This window comes from Colletotrichum orchidophilum (genome assembly GCF_001831195.1).
Source record: "Colletotrichum orchidophilum strain IMI 309357 chromosome Unknown Scaffold_158.1, whole genome shotgun sequence".
NCBI lineage: Eukaryota > Fungi > Ascomycota > Sordariomycetes > Glomerellales > Glomerellaceae > Colletotrichum > Colletotrichum orchidophilum.
In genome coordinates, this window is record NW_019173114.1 from 45,342 (window position 1) to 71,410 (window position 26,069).

Below are 26,069 nucleotides of genomic sequence, written 5' to 3' on the forward strand. Positions count from 1 at the left end.
GATCAAAAAGATTTGGAAATGATCCCTTATTACATCGGCACGATTGGTGTTGCCTCGGGTCATGTATGGCCTGAGACAGGCACAGCTACCATGCCAAATACGGGAGACGTCGACCGGAAACGGGCCGCCCTGATCTAGCCAGTCTCTAGTGATCAGCACCGCCTGCGATAGCGTGGTTCGGTCAAAGCGCTCGGGTTTCTTAGCTTCGTAGGCCACGCGAGATGTGTTAGTCGTTGCCTCGTCGCCCAAAGGGTAGATAATCGCGCGGCGGCGTTGGAGATAGCCTCCACTGGCGGTCCGTCGGCGACAATGGGGATCCCGGGAAGAGGTCGACGACAGAACAGATGAGTCGGAAAGGACATAAAACCTGATGAGAAGACCACTGTAATTGCTCCCGGTGGCCAAGAGCATCGACTCCAATCCAATCTTTCTCTACTCTTTCCAGATTCACGAAACATTTCTTCACATCCAAGATGGGTATCTACTCGTTAACCACGTGTCTCCTCTCATCCACAGTCTTCCTCAAAGCCCTTGCCGCGCCTGCCAATGCCGGCCCAACGGTCATCGTCGCCTCCGGCATCGTGATAGGCACCACCGCCCAGCCAGCATCAGCAACGGGATACGCCAATGCGTACATGGGAATCCCGTTCGCCAAGTCTCCGCCAGAAAGATTCTCTCCTCCCCAGGCCGCGGATGCCTGGTCCTCTCCGCTGTCGGCTCAGGCTTTCAAGCCCGCATGCATCCAGCAGTTCACCAACCAGGGGAGCTCCCAAACGCTGCAAAAGGCCTATTTCGGAAATCCGACTGGACCTCTTACGAGTGAGAGTGAAGACTGCTTGTACCTCAACGTCTTTACTCCTCCGACTGCAACGGCGAGCAGCAAAAAGGCTGTGATGTTTTGGCTGCACGGTGGTGACCTCCAGTTCGGGACCGCCAGTCTGCCAATCTACGATGGAAGCTCGCTTGCCATCACCCAAGATGTCGTGGTGGTCACAATCAATTACCGTACCAACAGTAAGATCCACTCACAGGTAGACAATCAGTGACCATCCTAACCAGTTTCTCTAGTCTTTGGCTTCTCCAACTCCCCCGAGATTGCAACTGGTTCCCAAAACTCTGGATATCTTGACCAGCGCTTCGCTCTTCAGTGGGTACAGGACAACATCGTCAAGTTCGGCGGCGACCCCTCGCGCGTGACCATCTTCGGCGAGTCTGCTGGCGGAGAATCCGTTAAGCAGCTCCTCGCAAACCCACCGAGCCCGCTGCCCTTCTCAGCCGCCATTTTGGAGTCACAACAAGCCCTTCTCCTGGGTTCCGGGTCCGACAGCTACTCCAAAGTCCTGAAAAACTTCAACTGCACCGATATCAAGTGTCTTCGTCAGGTCTCGGCCACGGATATCAAGGCATTCATCGAGGCACAGGCACTCGTGTTCCCTCCCGTAAACGGCGATGGCACGTCCATCGGCGATGTCCGAAGCAGCATCTCCTCCAAGAAGTGGCCCAAGATTCCCGTCATCATGGGTACCAACCTCAACGAGGCTCGTGTCTTCCTCGCCGTCGAGGGCATAAGCGACGGAACCACAGCCTTGAACGCAGCGCTGTCTCAAATCGGCATCACCTCCGCCCTCACAAAGAACTCCATCCTGGCCTCCTACGCCGCCAAGGCCCTCAACGACCCCTACATCATTGCCGACAGGATCATCACCGACGCCGTCTTCACCTGCACGACGTCCAGCCTGGCAAACTACCTGGCCGTCAACGGCTACACCGCCTACCGCTACCGCTACGACCCCGTCTTCGCCTCGACCAGCATCTTCGCCAACGCGGGTTCCTACCACACGAGCGAAATCCCGTCCGTCTTCGGCACCTACCCCGCGTACAGCAAGTGGGGTGCCGCGACGGCGCAGCAGATCAAGCTGAGCTCCTACATGCAGGGCGTCTGGGGCGGCTTCGCCAAGAACCCCAGCGGCGGCGTGGGATGGCCCAAGATTGGGAGCGCTCTCGGGTTTGAGCTGGGGCTGTTGGGCTCTGGATCGTCTAGTGGTGTGACGGTGGTGCCGACGCTGGCGGCCGACTACCCCTGTTTTCTTTACGCGGGCATTGAAGATGCTCTCGGCCTTTCTTATTAGTGTAGTTAGGTTTGGCTGGAGTATGGAGTTTAAAAGGTTTAGAGTACAAAGACAACCTATGTATATAGTATTGGCGCAAGAAAGGACAGATGGCTTAATCATGAGATTATTTGATTCGTGTTCATGAATGAGTACCTGAGCTTTAAATTAAGTTACTTGACTTTAATCACAAAGTAGAATTACAAAATGTCTTTTTCCTTTATCAAAGACAATTCTCCAATATATAAACCATTTGTCACGGATATTTCAATTGTCTCATCGTCACTTTTTACCATGCCAAGGCAAATCGAGTCTTTTGAATGAAGATTACGATTGTGGTCTGTATGTGTATTCATAGGGTCTCGAGAAATACAAACCGTCCCTTGCTGGGAAGGGAACTGGCTTCGAGGCGAAACCTGCCCGAGCTCGTGGCTTTCACTTTGCCTACATGTAAGATACGTATGAAATGGCTCTTGACTCTTGACAGACTATCAACCTCGCGCCACAACAAATATTCGGGAAGTTCCAGCTATTAGTCCCGCGTTAAACACCACGGCCTATCGATAGGTCCACACACGGCACCAGAGTCAAGTCACTCAACGACATCGTCTTGTTTGGCTTCGAGGCCCACTCTCGGTTCAAGCACTACGGCAACCCCAAAGATCTTTTGAGTCGATTGAGGGATTTTACCAAACCACTAGTGCGTTCCATGTCAACCTTTTGCAAAAGATTTTGACTGTGAAAACTGCCGGATTCGCAACCGCTGATGAGTTGTGGCTTGTTTGGAGGTCACTCAAGTCTGCATTGAACCGAATAGTTATGACATTACCTTAACCGACTGTCTCCTCGAGTCCGTCCAAGCTATACACCCTGATCTCCCGTCGAAATGGCGTCCTTCCACTGATGATGGGGGTAACTGGGCTGGGTTGATAGATGGCATACGTCTTCTACACAGTACCAAGAAGCGACGCGCTGAGCGCGCCAGTCCCGAGCGCGGACGTCCCGATGGTGAGGCCGAAGTGGGGGAAGGGGGAGGGGGGGGGGTTGAAAGTGCTCATGATTCTGGCAACCTTTCGTCATTTTACAATTAAGTGCTGACTAGCAATCTATTTCGCCGGAAGTTGAAACTTAATAAATGCCTCCAGTGATTCAGGCGGGAAGTTTGGTCATCCAGGACGTTGCATAAAGCCTGTTTGGGACGTATGGCCGGGGAATGTTGAGGGCAGCTAGCCAACTGCTGGAGTTGGTGCTCTGGCGCCACCGAAGCTCACGCAATTCTAGACAATCCGTCAAAACTTCTTCGACGCAGGAAGGACGCAGTACGGGGATTAGTATCATGAAAAGTTATTTGGGCGTTGCACTGTATCCTCCAGTAGTTATCAAAAGATCAGATGTCTTCTCATACCCCTCATATGAAGACCTGCGGGGTGTCCTTAAGCTTCAGGGCCTAATTAAATCTGCTAAGCTCCAAGTAATGACCACACACACCCCCAACTCTGACCAAAAAACTCTTGATGCGGCCTCTGGGAAGGCTGCGCCAAAAGATCTTGACAAGAGTGGGATTCGAACCCACGCCAATTGCTTGACTAGCACCTGAAGCTAGCGCCTTAGACCGCTCGGCCATCTTGCCTTGCGATTTTCGACCCATTACACAAATATATAGGAAGAGGCAGTTGAACATGCAGATTTTGAAAGATCGTGGCACTACGGAGGGCCTCCGTGGAACATAAGTAAACGCTCCGAATCTTATCCCAGCTATCCATGGAAATGGCGAGTGAGAGGCTATACATCACACGTTTTATCACCCTTCGAACCAAGTCTTGTGTCTCCACTGTGTACCTAGGATGCCAGATTCAGTGACACAACTGGTAAAGACGCGTTTGGCTTTCAAAAGTTCATCCTCTGTAGAAGTCATATCACCTATCAGACACAGGATCCACCCCAGGGCTTCAAGATGTATTCGTTGTTGGAGCTTTGTTGTCCATTACTCCAGGGAATCCATTCAATCTCCTTAGCTCAGATGCGCTTTCCTTAAGTTGTCACAGGTGTAAAACAGAATATCATCAGCAGAAATGTTTCACCGCACTCAGCTCTGTCAGTAAATTAGCTTGAAGATATCATACTTGCTCGAGCCTGAAACGTAACCAGCCACGAGCCAAACCTGCCTTCCTAGCGCGCTAAAGGTTCCTTCTGATGTCTATGGGGCCTTTCTTAATCTGGTTGCCACAAGGAGTGGCAGACTCCTGTCTTCGTATTCTAATAGAAACACGATGGTCAGAATATCCACAATACTGCTACAGTTTAAGGCTATGCCAATCTCCCAATGATCGACGACCGACTTGGCTAGCGGCTCTAACCAGCGCCTTCCACTTTGAGATATCAACTCCTGATTGTCGCCTGCCTTATGCTTATTTTTCCCCTTGCATACAATCACCTTCTTTGAATTAGCTGTCGCTCGTTGTTACACGCCTTTCACTGACAAAAGGCAATGTTACCCTGCCATTTCACAGCAACTGACGATTAGGACAAGATCTTGTTCCAAACAAAGGCGTGCAATCACTGCAATCAGCACGCAGTATTTAGTGAGCTCGAAGATCCTAACTTTGTAAACATTCTCCCCCAACTATATTCTACCTTTCCTATCAATCAGATAACTAAAACTTTTTCAGGATATTGAACTGCGTCGCAATGGCTCCGTCATTTGTGGATAACAACACCGCTGCCAAGGGAATGAAGGATCAGATCAGAGCGCAGCAAGCTAAGAACTCCACGACCAAGCCTGAGTGGGCCAAAGCTTTCAAGAATGAGAAATCCTTGTTGACCAAAGGCCCTCGGCCGCTACACCTCGTGGACAAGCACAGCAAAGGCAAAAGCGGCCCTCCGTCCAACTCCAAACCCCCACGTCCCAAAGATACCACAGCTCAGAAGCCCAAGACTTCCGCCGAGAACCCATACTGCAGCGGCGCCATCCAGGAAGACTTGCCAATCCAGATGATAGACGCCGAAAACGGACAGCGCCTCCCGGACTCTTTCCATCGCCACACCCCGAGTCATCTCCACGTCCACGAGGGTGCAGGTGATGATCAGGTCAAAGGCAAAGATGGGGAGCGAGTTCAAAATGGAGAGCTACCGCCCATCAAGACAATCGGCAAGCTGGTCGAGTCTGCCTTTTACCTCTACCAGATGCGAACGTACGGTGATAACGAGAAGCACTCCGTCCAGCGTGCCAGAGCCAAGCGTGCGGTCATGTCGCAAGCCTTTTACATCCTGCTTGTCATGACCATCAGCCTGGGCCTGTCTATCGGGGTGTTCGTCGTCAGACGTGGGGAACCTCCAGCGGACCTGGTTTGGATCTTCGTTTGGATGGGGCTCAGTGGTGCTGTTGTGCTCTGGGCCATTGTGGCTCTCATCCTGATCCAGTGGTCAAAGAAAGGGCTCAAAAACGACTTGGAGGTTGCTAGAATGGGAGACGCGTTCAATGCCACCACTGCTGGGGTTGATAATGCTGAGGGATGCTTTGTGAATGGTGTGCGTTACAAGAGCGATCAGCCTCCCAAACCGGACTCCACTTCTGATGAAGCCGGCCAACCAGCGAGCGGTCAAAAAACCACGGAAGCCCCTGGATCTGGCAAACAGCCAGGTCTTGATATAATCCGTGAGTCGAAAGGTAGCTGGGCACACCACACAAGAAAAGAGCTATCCAAGTTGTCAACGATGCAGGAGTGAAACCGGAGGGCATGAGTTATGGTGAATATGGCAGGTAAAGGACCTGAAGGTAGATCTCAATGGGAGAAAGAAAGCAAACTTTACATGAGGGAGTCGGGTTGTCGTTAACTGGCTGAGCCAATACATTAAAATCATGTCTTCACATCTACAAGCCCCGGATAAACAGGTCTCTAAGGTCGGCATTTGATCTTCCAGACCACTTTGATATCTACATGTATTCAGGCAAGTCACGAGGGCTAATGCGACGCTGGCTTCTGATTGGCCCAAAAAATAACGATTCGTCCCTGATGATTTTGTGTATCCTGCCGAGAAGAGGCAGGCGCGTGATTTCTTCCCTGAGGTAAGACCTCTGCTATGGAAGTGGCATGCATTCTTACTCTCGGACAATACCGAGACCGAACAGACCGCAAGAGTCAGACCATAAAAGTCCCTGGAACCATGAATCATCAATTGCCGAACGATTCTGTACGACCCGAGATCATCTTCCCCAATTTTCAATCATCGCATAGCTTCATATGTTTTGCTTGCCTGTTTGCCTGGCCACGTGTCCAGGATATGAAGTGCCTCATAGACTTGGGACTGGACAATTGGGGTCGACAAAATGTGGCAAAACAATGTAAGACAATAGTAAACATCAGATTCGGTTACCATAACTGGATTCCTGGAATGGAGGATGATTGCTGCTGGCAACTCAACATTCCGGGGATGGCTGGATTCTGAGTCAATGTGGTGCAAAATTTAACCATGGGCATCTCTTTCTCCGCTACTCCTCTCCCTGGGGATAACTTCACCTTTATCATCTTTGGAAGTCGTCCAGGTCGTTCCTTCCCTCTGGGGGATGAAAACTTGCTCACCTTGAATACTTGGCGTTGATTGGGTGCCGCACGCGTCTTCAACCTATCACTGCTGCATCAACTTTTGCAACCAGCACAGCATGGAATAATAATCCCCTTCTCAAGAAAACAATACTCTCTTTTCCACATCACCGACCCTCTTTTCCTTCCCTTGTTCACCTTCTGCGCCTGTTCATTCTTCTTCACAGCTTCTTCTTTGTCTCTCTTTTCGTCACACTCTATTTTGTGAATACCCTCACTCAGAAGAATTGTCACAAAGAATACATCGTCTGCAGCAAGAATGTCGCTCCCGCCGCAGGCTTCGTTCAGCTCTGCTACGACTGCAGTGGCCAGTCGTGGAACAGCCTACCCCTCTGTGGAGGAATTCACCTCATTCAAGCTGCCCACCAAGCCGAGAATCATCAAGACACTTACTAGCGACGACATCTCCGACCTCTCTGACGAGGGAGATGACGGCCCTCACAAGCCTAATCCCTCGACGCCGATCCCTCCTTCTCCCGTCACATCTGACGAGTCAGATCATGACTTCAACCTTGACGACACACCTCCTACTGTGTGCGGAAAATCAATGATTTACCCGCGTCATCCTCTCAGCGGAAAGCGCCCCATCAGCATCCCAGTATCCCCTCGCTGGCCTTTCCAGGATGCAACCCCACGCCCCTCGACCATGGTGCCGATTGCCCGCAGCATCACCGTCTCTTCCAGCCGCTTCAACCAGAGCCGCTCCAGAGATAACTATACCCCGCCCATCGAGGTCAGCGTCACTGAGTCTCTGGATGAGTTCCAGATCAATCACCCCAATGGCCGCCTTCTTGCGTCTCACCCCCAAGGTGTACCCAACCACGAGACTGGACGAAGCCTGACCGGTCGCAACTTGGCCAATATTCCCACCCTTGTCGAGAAGTCCGAGAAAGACGCTCAATCAAGCAAGGTTATCCCTTCCCAGCATCGACAGAGACCCTTCAACCTCTTCCACCGCCGCCGCTGGAGCTCACAGGTCCTCAAGGTTCAGCTCCTTCGCCGCCGCCAGGATAAGCGCAAGAGAGCCTTTGAGACAAACACCATCTGGTACGAGCGCATTAGTCTCGATGACAACATCTATGGAGGCTCCATCGTTCTCACCCTCTTCTTTGTCACCAACGCCATTGTCTCCATCACAGTCATCATCACTATGACGGCCTCCAAGATGAGCATCCCTTACTTCATCATTGTTTGGGTTATGGCCAGCCTTATCGTCATGACCTTCACCATCATCATGCTCTTTCGCATGCGCTCTTTCCGCAAGAAGGCCATCGCTCTCATTGATGACGAGAAGAGAATCCGCTCAACCACCTTCCCCAAGCTCTCCCACGAGGGCCATCTACACCTGCCTGCCGATTCGGCGGAGGTTGCTCATCGCCGCCAGCTTGGCGCCGCCATCGCGAATGGAGAAGCTCAGGCAGGAGGTTTAACTCACGATGAGTCTGAGAAGAGCTCCGATGGAACCGTCGTTGACCAGATTGCTCAGCCGTCCCCTGTGTTCGACCCTCTCGCCCCGGCAATGCCACGCGACACCAGCAGCGTGTACCTCTCGGCCAGCGGTACCTCTCCCCAAGGAATCGAGCATCTTCACGATGCCTCCCGTCACAGCATCGATCTCATGGCGTCCAGAAACTCCAGAGCCAGCTCCATGACGGCCGTTGTCGGCTCGGCTGCCCCCACTGCTCCGATGAACAACCATGAATCGAACTGCTAGGGTCAGCACGACAGGGTTGAGATGGATTATTACGGCAGGATGCCGGCTTTGGTTTGAGTGGGTTTTTTTCTCCTTTTTTGGGACTTGCGATTTGGGAAAGGGGACATGAATGTTTCGCCACGGGAGTCTGGATGGAATATGGAACGGCGATTGATTTGTGAAGATACCCCCCTCCGCGCAGAGATGGAAACGGTTTCGGTTTATTCGTGATTTGGTGTAAGAAAACTGTCCATGAGTACTAGGCAAGGCAATTACATATGATTTTCAAAACCTCGTGTTCCTTTACGTTTCTCATGTCTCTGATGAACTACTCGCAGACAGGATGAACCGGCCTAAAGGCGCCAAACCATCCATAAAGAGGATTGCGTTTTGGGACATCCTTTAGTTGTCGCCACATTATTCGGCCTCCACTCGATGATTTCCAAACTTTGAGTCAAAGACCCTCTGGCTGGACGACGGGTTGACAAGGGGGTGGGGGGGAATGGTACTTTGGTGGACGGCTTGGTTTGGACATGCTGGCATCATCCGTCTTCTCCTTACAAAATACCGCGATGCTGACTACGCGGCTATCGCCCTCAATCGGCGGCAAAAGCTGCGATTTGTGAGCACCAATGAGCTGCGGTACATGCCTTGCTTCAAGACCCCAGGAGGAGCCTTGCCGCTCACTGCGGTCACAACCCAAACTGGACACCCATGCACTGTGATATTTGTTATTGCTTCTCATCGCCGACCAATGGAGTGATTGCCGCGTTGCTGGAGGCAGGAGCAGACCTATGTTTAAATGACAACAAAGGCAATGCGCCATAAGTATGGCATCGGAAAAGGTAATTCATGTCTTACTCGCCAGAGGAATTCGATGCTGTCATTGCCATGAGTTCAGTCGGGTTGTTGTTGTTGTTGTTGTATTGTTTAACGCCGGTAAGTCTCGTAAGAAAAGGGCGTCCGCGTCGTCACTTAGCTATAATACTTCTCTAAATATATAATCTTTACTACCTAAATATTCTACTATACTTTAATTTTAATCCCGTATTAATCCTTTATACTAAATATAAATAATATTAATATAAATAACTTAATATATAATAATATAATATTTTATTTTATACTCCGTAAAAAAAGTAAATTAAACCTTATTTAAAAAGTAAAGCGAAGTTTATAAAATATAAATATTAAATTATTTTAGTAAGTTATTAATAATTTTAAAAAAGGGATACTTTTTATAATTTAATTAAATAAACCCTATCGCACCCTTTTTATTCCCTTAGGTTACGCGGCTATTATTAAAAGAGTTCAGATAGCTTTTAATAAGTTTAAAAATACGAAAACGATAGGGCTTATTCTAACGGGGGGTCTATTATTTATAATAATTACTTATTTTAAAATAAATATTAAAGTAAAAACGCGAACGTTAAAATTATATTAATCTATTAGATATAAGTATTAAAAATTAGGTCGATATTTAATATAATAGCCTAAGGCGCTAAGTAAACCTATAATAAAAGCCTAACTAAAGGCCCTTAAATCTAAGCCGGTATTTTAAAAAATACTAACGTTTTATAGCTTATAATATTAAACCGTTATAATCCAATATCTTTTACGCCTTTTAAATATATAGGTCTAGGGGCATATTAAATAATAATACCCGGCTTTTTATTAAATAATATATTGTAATATTAAAACAGAATTATTAAAAAAAATTTATATTTTTAAAAAACCGAATAAATTCGGGCTATTTTTTATTAAATTATTAGGATACTAAGCCAGGACCCCTTTAAAAATATATATTTTTACCGGTTTTTTAATAAAATAATAAATATATTAACGTTTTTTATTTATTATAAAAATAAAACCTTTTTATATCGAAATATTAATACTTTTTATAATACGTTATAAAGTCCCCATAGTAACTTCGTATTACGATTAATTAATAAAACTATTTATAATTAAGAATTTTTAATTTTATTATCGGTTTAATATTAACGTTTAATTTAAATAGGACGTATTTAATAAGTTATTTTAACTCTTATTAATATTAAATATTAAACTAATATCGCTTTTTAATATACTATTTAATATAATTAAATATTAATAGCCTCGCGGCTAAGTCGGCGGGCTTTATTATAATACCTCGCTTAGTTAATTAATCTATTATTTCGTTATTTATAATATCTTTATACCTAGGGACTTAATAAATATTAACTAATATTAATACTAAATCCGCTATTTTATAAAATAAAAAAATAGCTTTTTATAAAAATTTAAATTATAATTTATTTAAATAATATATAACTATTATATTATTAAAATATACCGTAATATTTATAGTTTCTTTATTTAAATAATATTTTAAAACGTCCGTAAGGCTAGCCTTAGTTTTTTTAACTTTAATATTAAAAACTTCCGCTTTAAATAAGCGGCGGGCGCCGAAATAAATTAACTTTTAATTATAATAAACTATGTATTTATAACCCGTAAGCTCTAGCTCGGTGTTACGACCCAACACGTATTGCCAGACTAAGGCCCTGCCCTATAGGACCTACGGCGGCTATTATATTATATATATAATAGTAAGAACTTAGACGGCCTCCCTTAAGACGGAAGAATTATAAATAAGTTATATAATTACGATTATATAATAAAATAAAAAACGAACGCTTATAAATAAATAAAACGGGCGATTATAAAAATATAAAACGGACGACCGCTTAGTAAACGGTTAAATAATAGTAAATAAGATATTATAAAAGATATATTTACGATTAAAACTTATATATAGGATAGCCTAAACTAAGCTTAAGGATAGACTTTTATAATTTTTTTAATAATTAATTTTTATATTAAATCTAACGATTATTTTTAATTATTTTTATTAAAAATTTATTTAATAAGACTATAATTAATCACCGGAGCCTTACTTATTTTATAATTTATAAATAATAGTTTTATTAAAACTATTTTTATAACGATTATTATTTATAAATATTATAGCCCCGATTTTTATTAATATAAATTTTATTACGATTAGTTAATTATAATATTTTAATTGTTTTTATTTAGTAAGTCGATTTTATAAAAACTTATTAAATAATATAAACGATGTTTACCGAATCTTTTTTTAATAAAAGTAAAAAGCCCTAGGCTTTAAACGCTAAGCTAGCCTAAGCCGAAAGAAACGTAGAGATACCCGATGTTAAATATAACTTTAATAAGGACGCGGTCCTTAATAAGATAATATACGCCTAAATATACTACGTCGTTAACTAAAATATTTAATATAATAAAAAACTAATAGACCTTTTTAATATTATTATTATTTAATTAATAAAAGCTTAAATTAAAAACGACCGCGATATTATTAAAATATAAGGAATATTTAATACTACGTTCGAAAGATTTAAAAACGAACGCTAAAAAGCTTTAAACCTCGCCGACTAAATAAATACGTTTTAAAATACTATTAATATCGTTATTACCCTTTTTAATAAAGAACGATAAAAACTTAAACTTAACGTACTTATTATTTTCGATAGGACCTTTAAAATTTTAAAAAGATTCTTAATTTAAGTTAAGAATTTTTAAAACTTTTATTAAAAAGACTTTAATAATAAAATTAAAAAAGTTATATACGCCGCTAACTTTTTTAAAAAATAAGTTTTTAAATAATTTAAACCTTTTTAAAAAAAGTATTTTAAAAAGGAAACTTTTAACGAATATTTTATCAAAATACGAGATATTTATTATAATTTCGATAGGTTTAAAAAAGCTTTTAAATCGCTTTTTTAAGATTTAAATAAGAAACGATAAGCCGAGCGTAATATATTATAATTCTAATAAATTAAATTAATAAAGGACTATTTAACTAAGTTTAGACGCCTTAGTACTTAATTTAATTTTATTAACGATATTAAGATTTTTATATTTTATTAAGGATTAAAAGATAAGGTTAAAGACGAACTTATTAAGATTAACGAATTAAACGATTTTTTTTAATATATTGAATTTATAATTAAGATTAATAACCGTTTTTATAAAAGAAAAAAAGAAAGGAAAGAATAACAATAGGAACTTAACTTAGGACGTAAGTATTAATAGTAATTTTAACGTAATTTTAATTAAAGATACCGTTATAATAGGAATAATAACTTTTAATAAATTACTATTTATAGATAATATAGCGGATTTATAGATTTTAATATAGCGAAACGAGACTAATCTTATTAAAAAAAAGAATTTAAATATTATAATTGCGATAAGTTAGGATATATGGCTAGAGATTATAGATAGCTTAAACGAATTTAATAACGACCTGTTTTTGAGAAATAGATTAATATTACTTTTAAAGAAGTATTTTATAAATCATTTTCTTAGACCGTATATTATAACGATAACTGCCTTATTTATTGAGATAATAAAGAATAATTAGGATAATATTTTAAAAAACCCTTTAATAAGACTTTTGTTATAATAAATAAATAAAAAGTAGTTTAACGTTTAAAGACTATCGAAGATTATAATAAGGAGTGTATTTAAATATTATTAATAATATACGAAATAGTTAGGATATAACTTATTAGCTTTTTTAACTAAGCGTAAACTTTTACGATAGTAAGAAATAGATTAGAAAAAAGGATAGTAGTTAAAAATAAGGACGACTTATTTTAGTTAAAAGACGAGATTTTAGTTTATAAAATACGGATTTTAAATAAATTTATTTATATGATACGACGAATATTTAATAAAATGATTTAATATTATGAATATTATTTTTTAACGATAGAAGATTATAATAAAAATTATATTTATATATTAATTAGTTATTATAAAATTAGCCGATTATTAAAGAAAAAGCGATTAAACGTAAAGGTAATACTCGCTTTATTTTAATAATGATTTTAGAAACGATTAAAGGCTAAAATAAAAAAAGACTTTTTTTAATTAGAATACAAAATTAATAAAGAAATAGATATTATATATTTAATGTATAGATTTTAGATATTAAAAGAATATTATTATTAACGTATTAAGGAACTAAGCGAGGCTTATTATACGATAGACGTTTATATTCCCCAATATCCGATTATAAAGATAATCTTTATTATTTTAAAATAGCGAATATATAAATAACTTAAAGTAAGAATAAAGGACGATATGCTTTATTTAAAATAAAACTTTTTTATATTTAAAGAAAATATTAAGTTAGATAATTTAAGTGAAGAAATTATTGACGATATATTTATAGAATTTAGTACCGAAGGACTAGACTACGACCCCCTCTTAAATGATATTAATATATTAAATTACGAATAGCTAATAAGTTAATAATCGCTTTATAATTTAGACGAACCTCGCGACGTCGTTTAACGATATATTTAATTAAAAATCGATTATAGGATATTACCCGATATTAACGATTTTATTATTAAAAAGGAAGCCGATTTAGATAAGTAGTTAAAATAATAAGAATTTATAAGCTTTTAGGGAGAACTAGATTAGCTTACTAAGGATTTAAAAAACTATTTATATAATTAATATATTCTAGATATATAATTTAATATTAAAGTATTTAGAAATTATAAATTATTTTTTGGGGGGAGAGAACTTATTAATGAAGAAATAAACGATATTTACGATATTATTAACGTATTATATTTATTTATTAAAGGATGGAGGCGTCCTGATTTAGTAGTTAATTACGAACGGCTTGTGAAAGAAGGATAGGTATTAATTTTTAAGATATTAAAAAACTAAGTATATTAATTGTAAAGGAACGACGAAAGGCGGTTAAAATAGATAAGTTTTTATGTTTTATAATACTTTTTAATAAGGAATATTTATAATTTAAATTTTAAATAAACGGATATAATATAAGCGCTATTATTAATAGCGGTATTTAAAGAATTTTTATTTTATTAAGAACGGTAAATAAATATAAATTATTATGGGTATAGAAAATAAATTTATATATTTTATAAACAGTAAAAAGAGAATAAGTTAATTATAACGACGGATATGTTAACCGGGAGACTATATATTTTACAATATATATTAATAATTAATTAGAATAATTAAAATATAATATTATAGAGATTAGAAATATTGACGTTATTTTAGGAATTTTATAGTTACGAAAATATAATTTATAGATAGATTAAAGAACCGGCTAATTTTATTAAATAGATTTAGTTACTAAACGACTTAATGAAAAGGGTTTAAATAAGTTTTATATAATACTTAACGAACGAAAATAAATTAGATATATCGCTTTTATTAAAACGATAAAATTTATTAAGATATTTATATTTAGTACGGACGATTAAGGATCGGACCTATTTTAGATTATATTTGAGGAGTACTGGATTTATACGAAACTATTCGTTTTAAAAGAAAAAATAGGATTATTAAAATATAATAGTTAGGATATAAAGATCGAATTAAAAAAAAGAACATAACTTAAGTTCTATTTACTATATTTTATAAATTAACTTAAATACGACGAATTTAATAAATATATCGACGATAAACTTAAAAAAGGTTATATTAAACTATTATCCTTTTTAATAAAAGCACTAATCTTTTTTATATTTAAGAAAGGTAAAAAGAAGTTTAGATTTATAATCGATTATAAAAGATTTAACAAAATTATTAAGAAAAATTATTATTTATTATTTTTTATTATAAAACTTAGGGAAATATTATATAGAGCTTAATAGTTTATCATAATAAACTTTAAAAAAGTATTTAATTAAATTAGAATTAAAGAAAGAGACGAATAGAAGACGGTATTCCGAACCCGTAAAGGATTTTATAAATATTTAGTTATGTTTTTCGGACTTATATTACGACCTAACACGCATTACTAAACTAGGGCCCTGCCCTATAGGACCTACGGCAGCTATTATATTATATATATAATAATAAGAACTTAGACGGCCTCCCTTAGGACGAAAAAATTATAAATAAGTTATATAATTATAATCGTATAATAGAATAAAAAATAAACGCCTATAAATAAATAAAATAGGCGATTATAAAAATATAAGACGAATAACCGCTCGGTAAACGATCGAATAATAATAAATAAGATATTATAAAGGATATATTTACGATTAGGACTTATATATAAAATAGCCTAAGCTAGGCTTAAGGATAGACTTTTATAATTTCTTTAGTAATTAATTTTTATACTAAATTTAACGATTATTTTTGATTATTTTTATTAAAAACTTATTTAATAGGATTACAATTAATTACCGAAGTTTTATTTATTTTATAATTTATAAATAATAGCTTTATTAAAACTATTCTTACGACGATTATTATTTATAAATATCGTAGCCCCGACTTTTATTAATACAAACCTTATTACGATTAGCTAGTTATAATATTTTAATTATTTTTATTTAATAAGTCGACTCTACGAAAACTTATTAAATAATATAAATAATATTTATCGAATCCTTTTTTAATAAAAATAAAAAGCCTTAGGCTTTAGACGCCGAGTTAACTTAAGCTAAAGGAGACGTAAAAATGCTCGATATTAAATATAATTTTAATAAAGACGCGGTCCTTAATAAAATAACGTATACTTAAATACGCTACGTCGTTAATTAAGGTATTTAATATAATAAAGAACTAACGGACCTTTTTAATATTATTATTACCTAATTAATAAAAGCTTAAGTTAAAAATGACTATGATATTATTAAGATATAAAGAATATTTAATATTATATTTAAAAAATTTAAAAACGAATATTAAAAGGTTTTAAACTTTACTAATTAAGTAAATACGTTTTAAAGTACCGTTAATATTATTATTACCTTTCTTAACGGAGGACGATAAAAGTTTAAACTTAACGTACCTATTATTTTCAATAGGACTTTTAGAATTTTAAAAAGATTTTTAATTTAAATTAAAAACTTTTAAAACTTTTATTAAAAAAATTTTAATAATAAAATCGAGAAGGTCGTATACGCCGCTAGCTTTTTTAAAAAACGAGCTTTTAAATAATTCGAACTTTTTTAAAAAAAGTATTTTAAAAAAGAAACCTTTAATAAATACTCTACCGAAGTATAAAATATTTATTATAATTTCGATAGGTTTAAAAAAGTTTTTAAATCGCTTTTTTAAAATTTAAATAAGAAATAATAAACCAAGTACGATATATTATAATTCCGATAAATTAAATTAGTAAAAGACTATTTAGTTAAGTTTAGACGTTTTAATACTTAACTTAATTTTATTAACGATATTAAGATTTTTATATTTTATTAAGGATTAAAAGATAAAGTTAAGGACGAACTTATTAAGATTAACGAATTAGATAATTTCTTTTAATATACTAAACTTGTAATTAAAATTGATAACCGTTTTTATAAAAGAAAAAAGGAAAAAAAAGAATAACGATAAGAATTTAATTTAAAACGTAAATATTAATAATAACCTTAACGTAACTTTAATTAAAAACACTGTTATAATAAGAATAATAACCTTTAATAAACCACCGCTTATAAATAATATAGCGGATTTATAAACTTTAATATAACGAAATAAGACTAATCCCGTTAAAAAAAAGAATTTAAATATTATAATTATGATAAGTTAAGATATATAGTTAAAGATGATAAATAGTTTAAACGAATTTAATAACGACTTATCTTTAAGAAATAAATTAATATTACTTCTAAAAAAGTACTTTATAAATTACTTTCTTAGATTATATATTACGACGATAACTACTTTACCTACCGAGATAGTAAAGAATAATTAAGATAGTATCCTAAAAAACCTTTTAATAGGACCTTTATTATAATAAATAAATAAAAAGTAGTTTAATATTTTAAGACTATCGAAAACTATAATAAGGAATATATTTAAATATTATTAATAATATACGAAGTAGTTAGGATATAACTTATTAGCTTTCCTAATTAAGCGTAAACCCTTACGATAATAAGAAATAGATTAAAAAAAAGGATAATAATTAAAAATAAAAACGATTTATTTTAGCTAAAAGATAAGATCTTAGCCCGTAAAATACGGATTCTAAATAAATTTATTTATATAATATAACGAATACTTAATAAAATAATTTAATATTATGAATATCGCCTTTTAATAATAAAAGATTATAATAAAGATTATATCCGTATATTAACTAGCTATTATAAAGCTAGCCGATTATTAAGGAAAAAGCGATTAAATATAAAAGTAATACTCGCCCTACTTTAATAACGATTTTAAAGACGATTAAAAGTTAAAACGAAAAAAGACCTCTTTTAATTAAAATATAAAATTAATAAAAAAATAAATATTATATATTTAATATACGGACCTTAGATATTAAAAGAACGTTATTATTAACATATCGAAGAACTAAACGAGGCTTATTATATAATAAACGCCTATATTCCTCGATATTTAATTATAAAAATAATCCTTACTATTTTAAAATAGCGAATATATAAATAACTCGAAATAATAATAAAAGATAATATACTCTATTTAAAATAAAACTTTCTTATATTTAAAAAAAATACTAAGCTAGATAATTTAAATAAAGAAATTATCGATAATATATTTATAAAATTTAGTACCGAGGGACTAGATTACGACCCCCTTTTAAATAATATTAATATATCGGACTACGAATAGTTAATAAGCTAATAATCGCTTTATAATTTAAACGAACCTCGCGACATCGCTTAACGACGTATTTAGTTAGAAATTAATTATAAAATATTACCCGATATTAATAATTTTATTATTAAAAAGGAAGTCGATTTAAATAAGTAGTTAGAATAATAAAAATCTATAAGTTTTTAAAGAGAACTAAATTAGCTTACTAAGGACTTAAAAAACTACCTACATAACCGATATATTCTAAATATATAATTTAATATTAAAACATTTAAAAACTATAAATTATTTCTTAAGGGGAGAAAACCTATTAATAAAGAAATAAACGATATTTACGATATTATTAACGTACTATACTTACTTATTAAAAGATAAAAGCGTCCCGATTTAATAACTAACTATAAACGGCTCGTAAAAGAAAAACGGGCATTAGCCCTTAAAATATTAAAAAATTAAGCACGCTAATCGTAAAAAAATAATAAAAAGCGACTAAAATAGATAAGTTCTTATATTTTATAATACTCCTTAACGAGGAATATTTATAACTTAAACTCTAAATAAATAAATACGATATAAGCGCTATTATCGATAGCGGCGTTTAAAAAATTTTTATTTTATTAAAAATGGTAAATAAATATAAATTATTATAAGTATAGAAAACGAACTTATATACTTTACGAACGATAGAAAAAAAATAAGTTAATTATAACGACGGATATATTAACTAGGAGACTATATACCTCACGATATATATTAATAATTAACTAAAATAATTAAAATATAATATTATAGAGATTAAAAATACTAACGTTATCTTAAGAATCTCGTAGTTATAAAAGTATAATTTATAAATAGATTAGAGAACCGGTTAACTTTATTAAATAGACTTAGTTATTAAACGACTTAATAAAAAAAGTTTAAACAAGTTTTACATAATACCTAACGAACAAAAATAAACTAAATATATCGCTTTTATTAAAACGATAAAACTTATTAAAATATTTATATTTAATATAAACGATCGAGGATCGGACCTATTTTAAACTATACTTAAGGAATATCGGATTTATATAAAACTATTCGCTTTAAAAAAAAAAATAGGACTATTAAAATATAATAATTAGGATATAAAGATCGAATTAAAAAAAAAAATATAACCTAAGTTCTATTTACTATACCTTATAAATTAACTTAAACGCGACAAACTTAACGAATACATCGATAATAAACTTAAAAAGGGTTATATTAAACTATTATCCTTTTTAATAAAAATACTAATCTTTTTTATACTTAAGAAAAATAAAAAAAAGCTTAGACCTATAATCGACTATAAAGGACTTAACGAAATTATTAAAAAAAATTATTACTTATTACCCTTTATCGTAAAACTTAAGGAAATATTATATAAAGCCTAATAGTTTACTATAATAAACTTTAAGAAAGTATTTAACTAGATTAAAATTAAAGAAGGAGACGAATAAAAAACGGCATTCTAAACCCGTAAAGGACTTTATAAATACTTAGTTATACTTTTTAAACTTACTAACGTACCCGCTATATTTTAAATAATAATTAATTATATATTTAAGAAGTACGTCGATATTTTTATAATCGTTTATCTCGACGATATCTTTATTTTTTCCCTTAATTTCGAGATATATAAGAAACACGTTTATATAGTATTTTAAAAACTTTAAAACGTAAAGCTTTTCGCTAAGCCTAATAAATACGAATTTTATATATAAAAAGTAGATTTCCTTAGCTATACGATTATATTAAAATAAATCTATATATAAGTATTTAAAATAATAATAATTAAAAACTAGCCTATACTTATTAGCGTTAAAAACGTATAGTTATTCTTAAAATTTATTAACTTTTACTAGCGATTTTTTAAAGACTATATTAATATTATTAAACTTTTTAATAACTTAATAAGGAAAAATATAACTTTTATTTAAAATAAAAAATATAAAAAAGCTTTTAATAAAGTTAAGGACTTAATTACTTCGGAATTAGTAATTATAATTTTAAATTTAAAAAAACCGTTTAAAGTTAAGACCGACGCCTCGGACTTTATTATAAGAGCTGTTTTAAAATAACGAAATTAATAAAGAGTACTTTACTTTTATATATTCTATTTTAAAACGTTTTATAGAATAGAATTAAATTAGTAAATTTATAATAAAAAATTAATAATTATAATCGAAGTTTTTAAAAAATAGAGACTATAGCTTTTAAAAACTAAACACGAAGTTATTATTTATATAAATTATAACAACCTTACGAACTTTATAATAAATAAGAATTTAAATAAACGATAAATTAAATAAAGCGAATTTTTATTAAAATTTAATTTCCGAATTATTTATTAGAAAAGTTTAAAAAACGGTAAAATAGACGCTCTTAATAAACGACTTAACTACGAAGTTACGGTCCTTAAGGAAATATAGGTAATCTTTAAATATAATAATAACGGTAATTTTATACTTATTATAAAACTTTTTATAATAGCTAAAAAAGTTAATATTAGCCTATTTAGAAAAATAATTCCTAAGCTTATTATAGAAGTTTATAATGCTTGAGCACACGGTTATTAAAGTATTATAAAAATATAAAAACGGATTTATTAATATTATAATAAAACCGCTATAAGAGCAGAAGTCGCTAAGGTTATTAAGGACTATAACGTTTATAAAAAAAGTAAAAATAGCTTTTATAAGCTTTATAGAGAGCTGTAACTATTACTAGTGCCCCTAAAGGTATAATACTTAATCTCTTAAGATTTTATTATTAAACTATTAAAGTCTAAAGAATTATTAACGAATATATAATACGATAGTATTTTAATTATCGTCGACCGATTTATTAAATTTACTTATTTTATATTATATAAAGAAATAAGTAATACTAAGGAATTAGTATATACCTTCTTTAAGATAATTATTATTAACTATAGTTTGCCTAAAGAAATAGTTTCCGATAAAAATAAACTATTTACTATTAAATTTTAAAGATTTTTAATCTCATAGCTCGGTATAGATTATAAATTATTAACTTTTTTTTACCCGTAAATTAATAGATAAATAAAAAAAATTAATTAGATTTTTAAAATATACTTCCGCTGCTATATAAATTACGACTAAGATAATTAAGTAGTATTACTATTAATAGCTTAGTTTATATATAATAGCGTAGTTAGCAAAAGCATAAAAAAATCCCTTTTTTATTTTAATTACGGATTTTAATTAATTATATATAGAGAAGTACGCGAAGGACTATAGGTTATAAAAGCCGTAGTAAACGTAAATAAACTTAAGAAGATTTAAAAAAAAGCCTCTTTAAACCTTAAGTTTATATAATAGCATATAAAAAAATACATTAATAAATTAAAAATTAGTAAACTAACTTTAAAAAAAGGAAATAATATATATTTCTTTCGCCGTAATATTAAAATAAAACGACTAAGCGATAAGTTAGATTATAAAAAACTTAAACCTTTCGAAATTATTGAAAAAGTTTTATTAATTAATTTTAAATTAAAATTCCTAAATATAATACGATACTACTCGGTTTTTTATATTTTATTTTTAAAGCCGGTACTTAAGGGCTTATATACTAAAAATCGTATTATTATCGAACTTAATAAATTAAAATATAAGGTCGAATAAGTTATCGATTACCGAACTAAAAAAAGACGTAAAGAGTACCTTATTAAATAAAAAGATTACGAATATAAAGATAATATATAGGAACTTATTACGAACCTTTAAAATTCTTAATAGCTTTTTAAAGAATATTAAAATTAAACTTAAACCTAAAACTCCTAGCTATTACGGCGTTTTAATCAATAACGCTAAAAATATTATTAGCTTACGCCTCCCGGGCTATTAAAGAAATACTTTCGATATCCTTAAGAAATTCTTTTAATACGATATAACTTTTTTTAAATATTATTCGTTTTTAAAAATAAAAACGTTTTAACTTAAATAACGACTTATTTAATTTAGCCTAAGCCCTTTAGTAAGCCTTAGCCTTTTTTTATAGTTTTATAGCTCTCTCTCAAAACCGTAACTCTTTTATTTATTTTTTATAATTAAAACGATCGGACTCTATTATTAAACGATTTATTATATTTATTAATTAGGACTTATAAAAAATAATCCTTAAGAAACTTATAAGTATAAATAATATTAATAAAAGCATCGTATAAAATACCTAAACGATAATATATTTCGTAAATATCGAAATTAAAAAAAACTAAATAATAAACACTTTAAGAACGATAATTCGAATACGGTATTATTTCTATACTTTTATTAAAAAAATAAATAATACATAATAAATAATAATAAAATATAGCTATTTACGATTTCGATTTTTTAATTCGATTTAATATAGCGTTAGTATATTTTAATAAAAATATTTAATAATTCCTTAACTTAAGAACGAATAACTTATTTATAAGCCTAGGGACTAGACTTTTAAAAGGAGGAGTTAATATTACGACCTAATACGTATTATTAAACTAAAGCCCTGCCCTATAGGACCTATAACGGCTACTATATTATATATATAATAATAAGAATTTAAACGGCCTCTTTTAGGACAAAAAAACTATAAATAAATTATATAATTACGATCGTATAATAAAATAAAAAACGGACGCCCGTAAATAAATAAAACGGGCGATTATAAAAATATAAAATGAACGACTGTTTAATAAACGATCGGATAATAATAAATAAAATATTATAAAAAATATATTTACGATTAGGATTTATATATAAAATAGCCTGAGCTAAGCTTAAGGATAGACTTCTATAGCTTCTTTAGTAATTAATTTTTATATTAAATTTAATAATTATTTTTAGCTATTTTTATTAAGAACTTACTTAATAAAACTATAATTAATTACCGAAGCCTTACTTACTTTACGACTTATAAATAATAGTTTTATTAAAGCTATTTTTACGACGATTACTATTTACGAGTATTGTAGCCCCGACTTTTATTAATATAAACCTTATTACGACTAGCTAGCCGTAATAACTTATTAACGCACCCGTTATATTTTAAATAATAGTTAATTATATATTTAGGGAATACGTAGATATTTTTATAATTATTTATCTTAACGATATCCTTATTTTTTTTTTTAATTTCGAGATATATAAAAAATACGTTTATATAGTATTTTAAAAACTTTAAAACGTAAAGCTCTTCGCTAAGCTTAATAAATATAAATTTTATATATAAAAAGTAGATTTCTTTAGCTATATAATTATATTAAAATAAATCTATATATAAATATTTAAAGTAATAATAGTTAAGGACTAGCTTATACTTATTAGCGTTAAAAACGTATAGTTATTTTTAAAATTCGTTAACTTTTACCGGCGATTCCTTAAGGACTATATTAATATTATTAGATTTTTTAATAATTTAATAAGGAAAGACGTAACTTTTATTTAGGATAAAAAATATAAAGAAGCTTTTAATAAAGTTAAGGACTTAGTTATTTTGGAATTAGTAATTATAATTCCGGACCTAAAGAAACCGTTTAAAATTAAGACCGACGCTTCGGACTTCGCTATAGGAGCTGTTTTAAAATAACGAGATTAATAAGGAGTACTTTACTTTTATATATTTTATTTTAAAATGTTTTATAAAATAGAATTAAATTAGTAAATTTATAATAAAGAATTAATAGCTATAATTAAAGCTTTTAAAAAATAGAGATTATAGCTTTTAAAAACTAAATATAAAGTTATTATTTATATAAATTATAAAAACCTTACGAACTTTATAATAAATAAGAATTTAAATAAACGATAAATTAAATAGAGCGAATTCTTATTAAAATTTAATTTTTGAATTATTTATCAAAAAGGTTTAGAAAATAGTAAAATAGACGTTTTTAATAAACGACTTAATTACAAAGTTATAGTCCTTAAGGAAATATAAATGATCCTTAAATACAACGATAACGGTAATTTTATATTTATTATAAAATTTTTTATAATAGTTAAAAGAGTTAATATTAGCCTATTTAAAAAAATAACTCCTAAGCTTATTATAGAAGTTTATAGTGCTTAAGCGCACGGTTATTAAAGTGTTATAAAGATATAGAAACGGATTTATTAATATTATAATAAAACCGCTATAAGAATAAAAGTTATTAAAGTTATTAAAGATTGCGATATTTATAAGAAAAGTAAAAATAGCTTTTATAAGCCTTATAGAGAGCTATAATTATTATTAATACTTTTAAAAATATAGTATTTAATTTCTTAGGACTTTATTATTAAACTATTAAAGTTTAAGGAATTATTAACGAATATATAGTACGATAGTATTTTAGTTATCGTCGACCGACTTATTAAATTTATTTATTTTATATTATATAAAGAAGTAAGTAATACTAAGGAACTAGTATATACCTTCTTTAAAATAATTATTATTAACTATAGTTTATTTAAGGAAATAGTTTTCGATAAAAATAAGCTATTTATTGTTAAGTTTTGGAGATTTTTGATTTCGTAACTTAGTATAGATTATAAACTATTAACCTCTTTTTATTTATAAACCGATAGATAAATAAAAAAAATTAATTAGATTTTTAAAATATACTTCCGCTACTATGTAAATTATAATTAAGATAATTAAGTAATATTATTATTAATGGCTTAGTTTATATATAATAGCGTAGTTAGCAAAAATACAAAAGAATCTTTTTTTTATTTTAATTATAGATTTTAATTAACTATATATAGAGAAGTATGCGAAGGATTATAAGCTATAAAAGCCGTAATAAATATAAATAAACTTAAGAAGATTTAAAAAGAAGCTTTTTTAGATTTTAAGTTTATATAATAGTATATAAAAAAATATACCGATAGATTAAAAATTAATAGATTAATTTTAGAAAAAGGAAATAGCATATATTTTTTTTATTATAATATTAAAATAAAGCGACTAAGCGATAAATTAAATTATAAAAAACTTAGATTTTTTGAAATTATTAAAAAAGTTTTATTAATTAATTTTAAATTAAAATTCTTAGATACAATACGATATTATTTAATTTTTTATATTTTATTTTTAAAGTTAGTATTTAAAGGTTTATATACTAGAGATTATATTATTATCGAATTTAATAAATTAAAATACGAGGTCGAATAAGTTATTAATTATTAAATTAAGGAAGGACGTAAAGAGTATTTTATTAAATAGAAAGATTATAAATATGAAGATAATATATGGGAACTTATTACGAACTTTTAAAACTTTTAATAGTTTTTCGAGGAGTATTAAAATTAAATTTAAATTTAAAACTCTTAGCTATTACGGCGTCTTAATCGATAATATTAAAAGTATTATTAGTTTACGCCTCCTAGGTTATTAAAGAAATACTTTTAGTATTTTTAGGAAATTCTTTTAATACGATACGACTCTTTTTAAATATTATTCGTTTTTAAGAACGAAAGCGTTCTAATTTAAATAACGATTTATTTAATTTAACTTAAGTTTTTTAATAGGCTTTAGCCTTTTTCTATAGCTTTATAACTTTTTTTTAAAACCGCGACTTTTTTATTTATTTTTTATAATTAAAGCGATCGGACTTTATTATTAAACGATTTATTATATTTATTAGTTAGGACCTGTAGGAAATAGTCCTTAGGAAACTTATAAGTATAGATAGTATTAATAGAAATATTATATAAAATACTTAAATAATAGTATGTTTTATAAATATCGGAATTAAGGAGAATTAAGTAATAAATATTTTGAAAACGATAATTTAAATACGGTATTATTTTTATATTTTTATTAAAGAAACGAATAATATATAATAAATAGTGACGAGACGTAGTTATTTACGATTTCGATTTTTTAATTCGATTTAATATAGCGTTAATATATTTTAATAAAAATATTTAACGATTCCTTAATTTAGGAACGAATAATTTATTTATAAATCTAAGGACTAGACTTTTAAGGGGA

The 26,069-nt window shown here is 31.6% G+C and overlaps 3 protein-coding genes across 3 annotated transcripts; all 3 read left to right on the top strand.

Annotated features, from left to right (window-relative positions):
* Window positions 1–473: 473 nt before the first annotated feature.
* Window positions 474–2,129, top strand: CORC01_12585 (carboxylesterase; the record flags this gene model as incomplete). The annotated part of the gene is made up of 2 exons (XM_022624205.1): window positions 474–1,014; window positions 1,069–2,129. The coding sequence occupies 2 exons, from the start codon at window positions 474–476 to the stop codon at window positions 2,127–2,129; spliced, it is 1,602 nt and encodes a 533-aa protein (XP_022469300.1).
* Window positions 2,130–4,796: 2,667 nt separating this feature from the next.
* Window positions 4,797–5,834, top strand: CORC01_12586 (uncharacterized protein; the record flags this gene model as incomplete). The annotated part of the gene is made up of 1 exon (XM_022624206.1): window positions 4,797–5,834. One exon carries the CDS (start codon window positions 4,797–4,799, stop codon window positions 5,832–5,834), a length of 1,038 nt encoding a protein of 345 aa, XP_022469301.1.
* Window positions 5,835–6,968: 1,134 nt separating this feature from the next.
* CORC01_12587 (uncharacterized protein) lies at window positions 6,969–8,423 on the top strand (the record flags this gene model as incomplete). Its single annotated transcript, XM_022624207.1, has 1 exon — window positions 6,969–8,423. The coding sequence occupies one exon, from the start codon at window positions 6,969–6,971 to the stop codon at window positions 8,421–8,423; it is 1,455 nt and encodes a 484-aa protein (XP_022469302.1).
* Window positions 8,424–26,069: the final 17,646 nt, after the last annotated feature.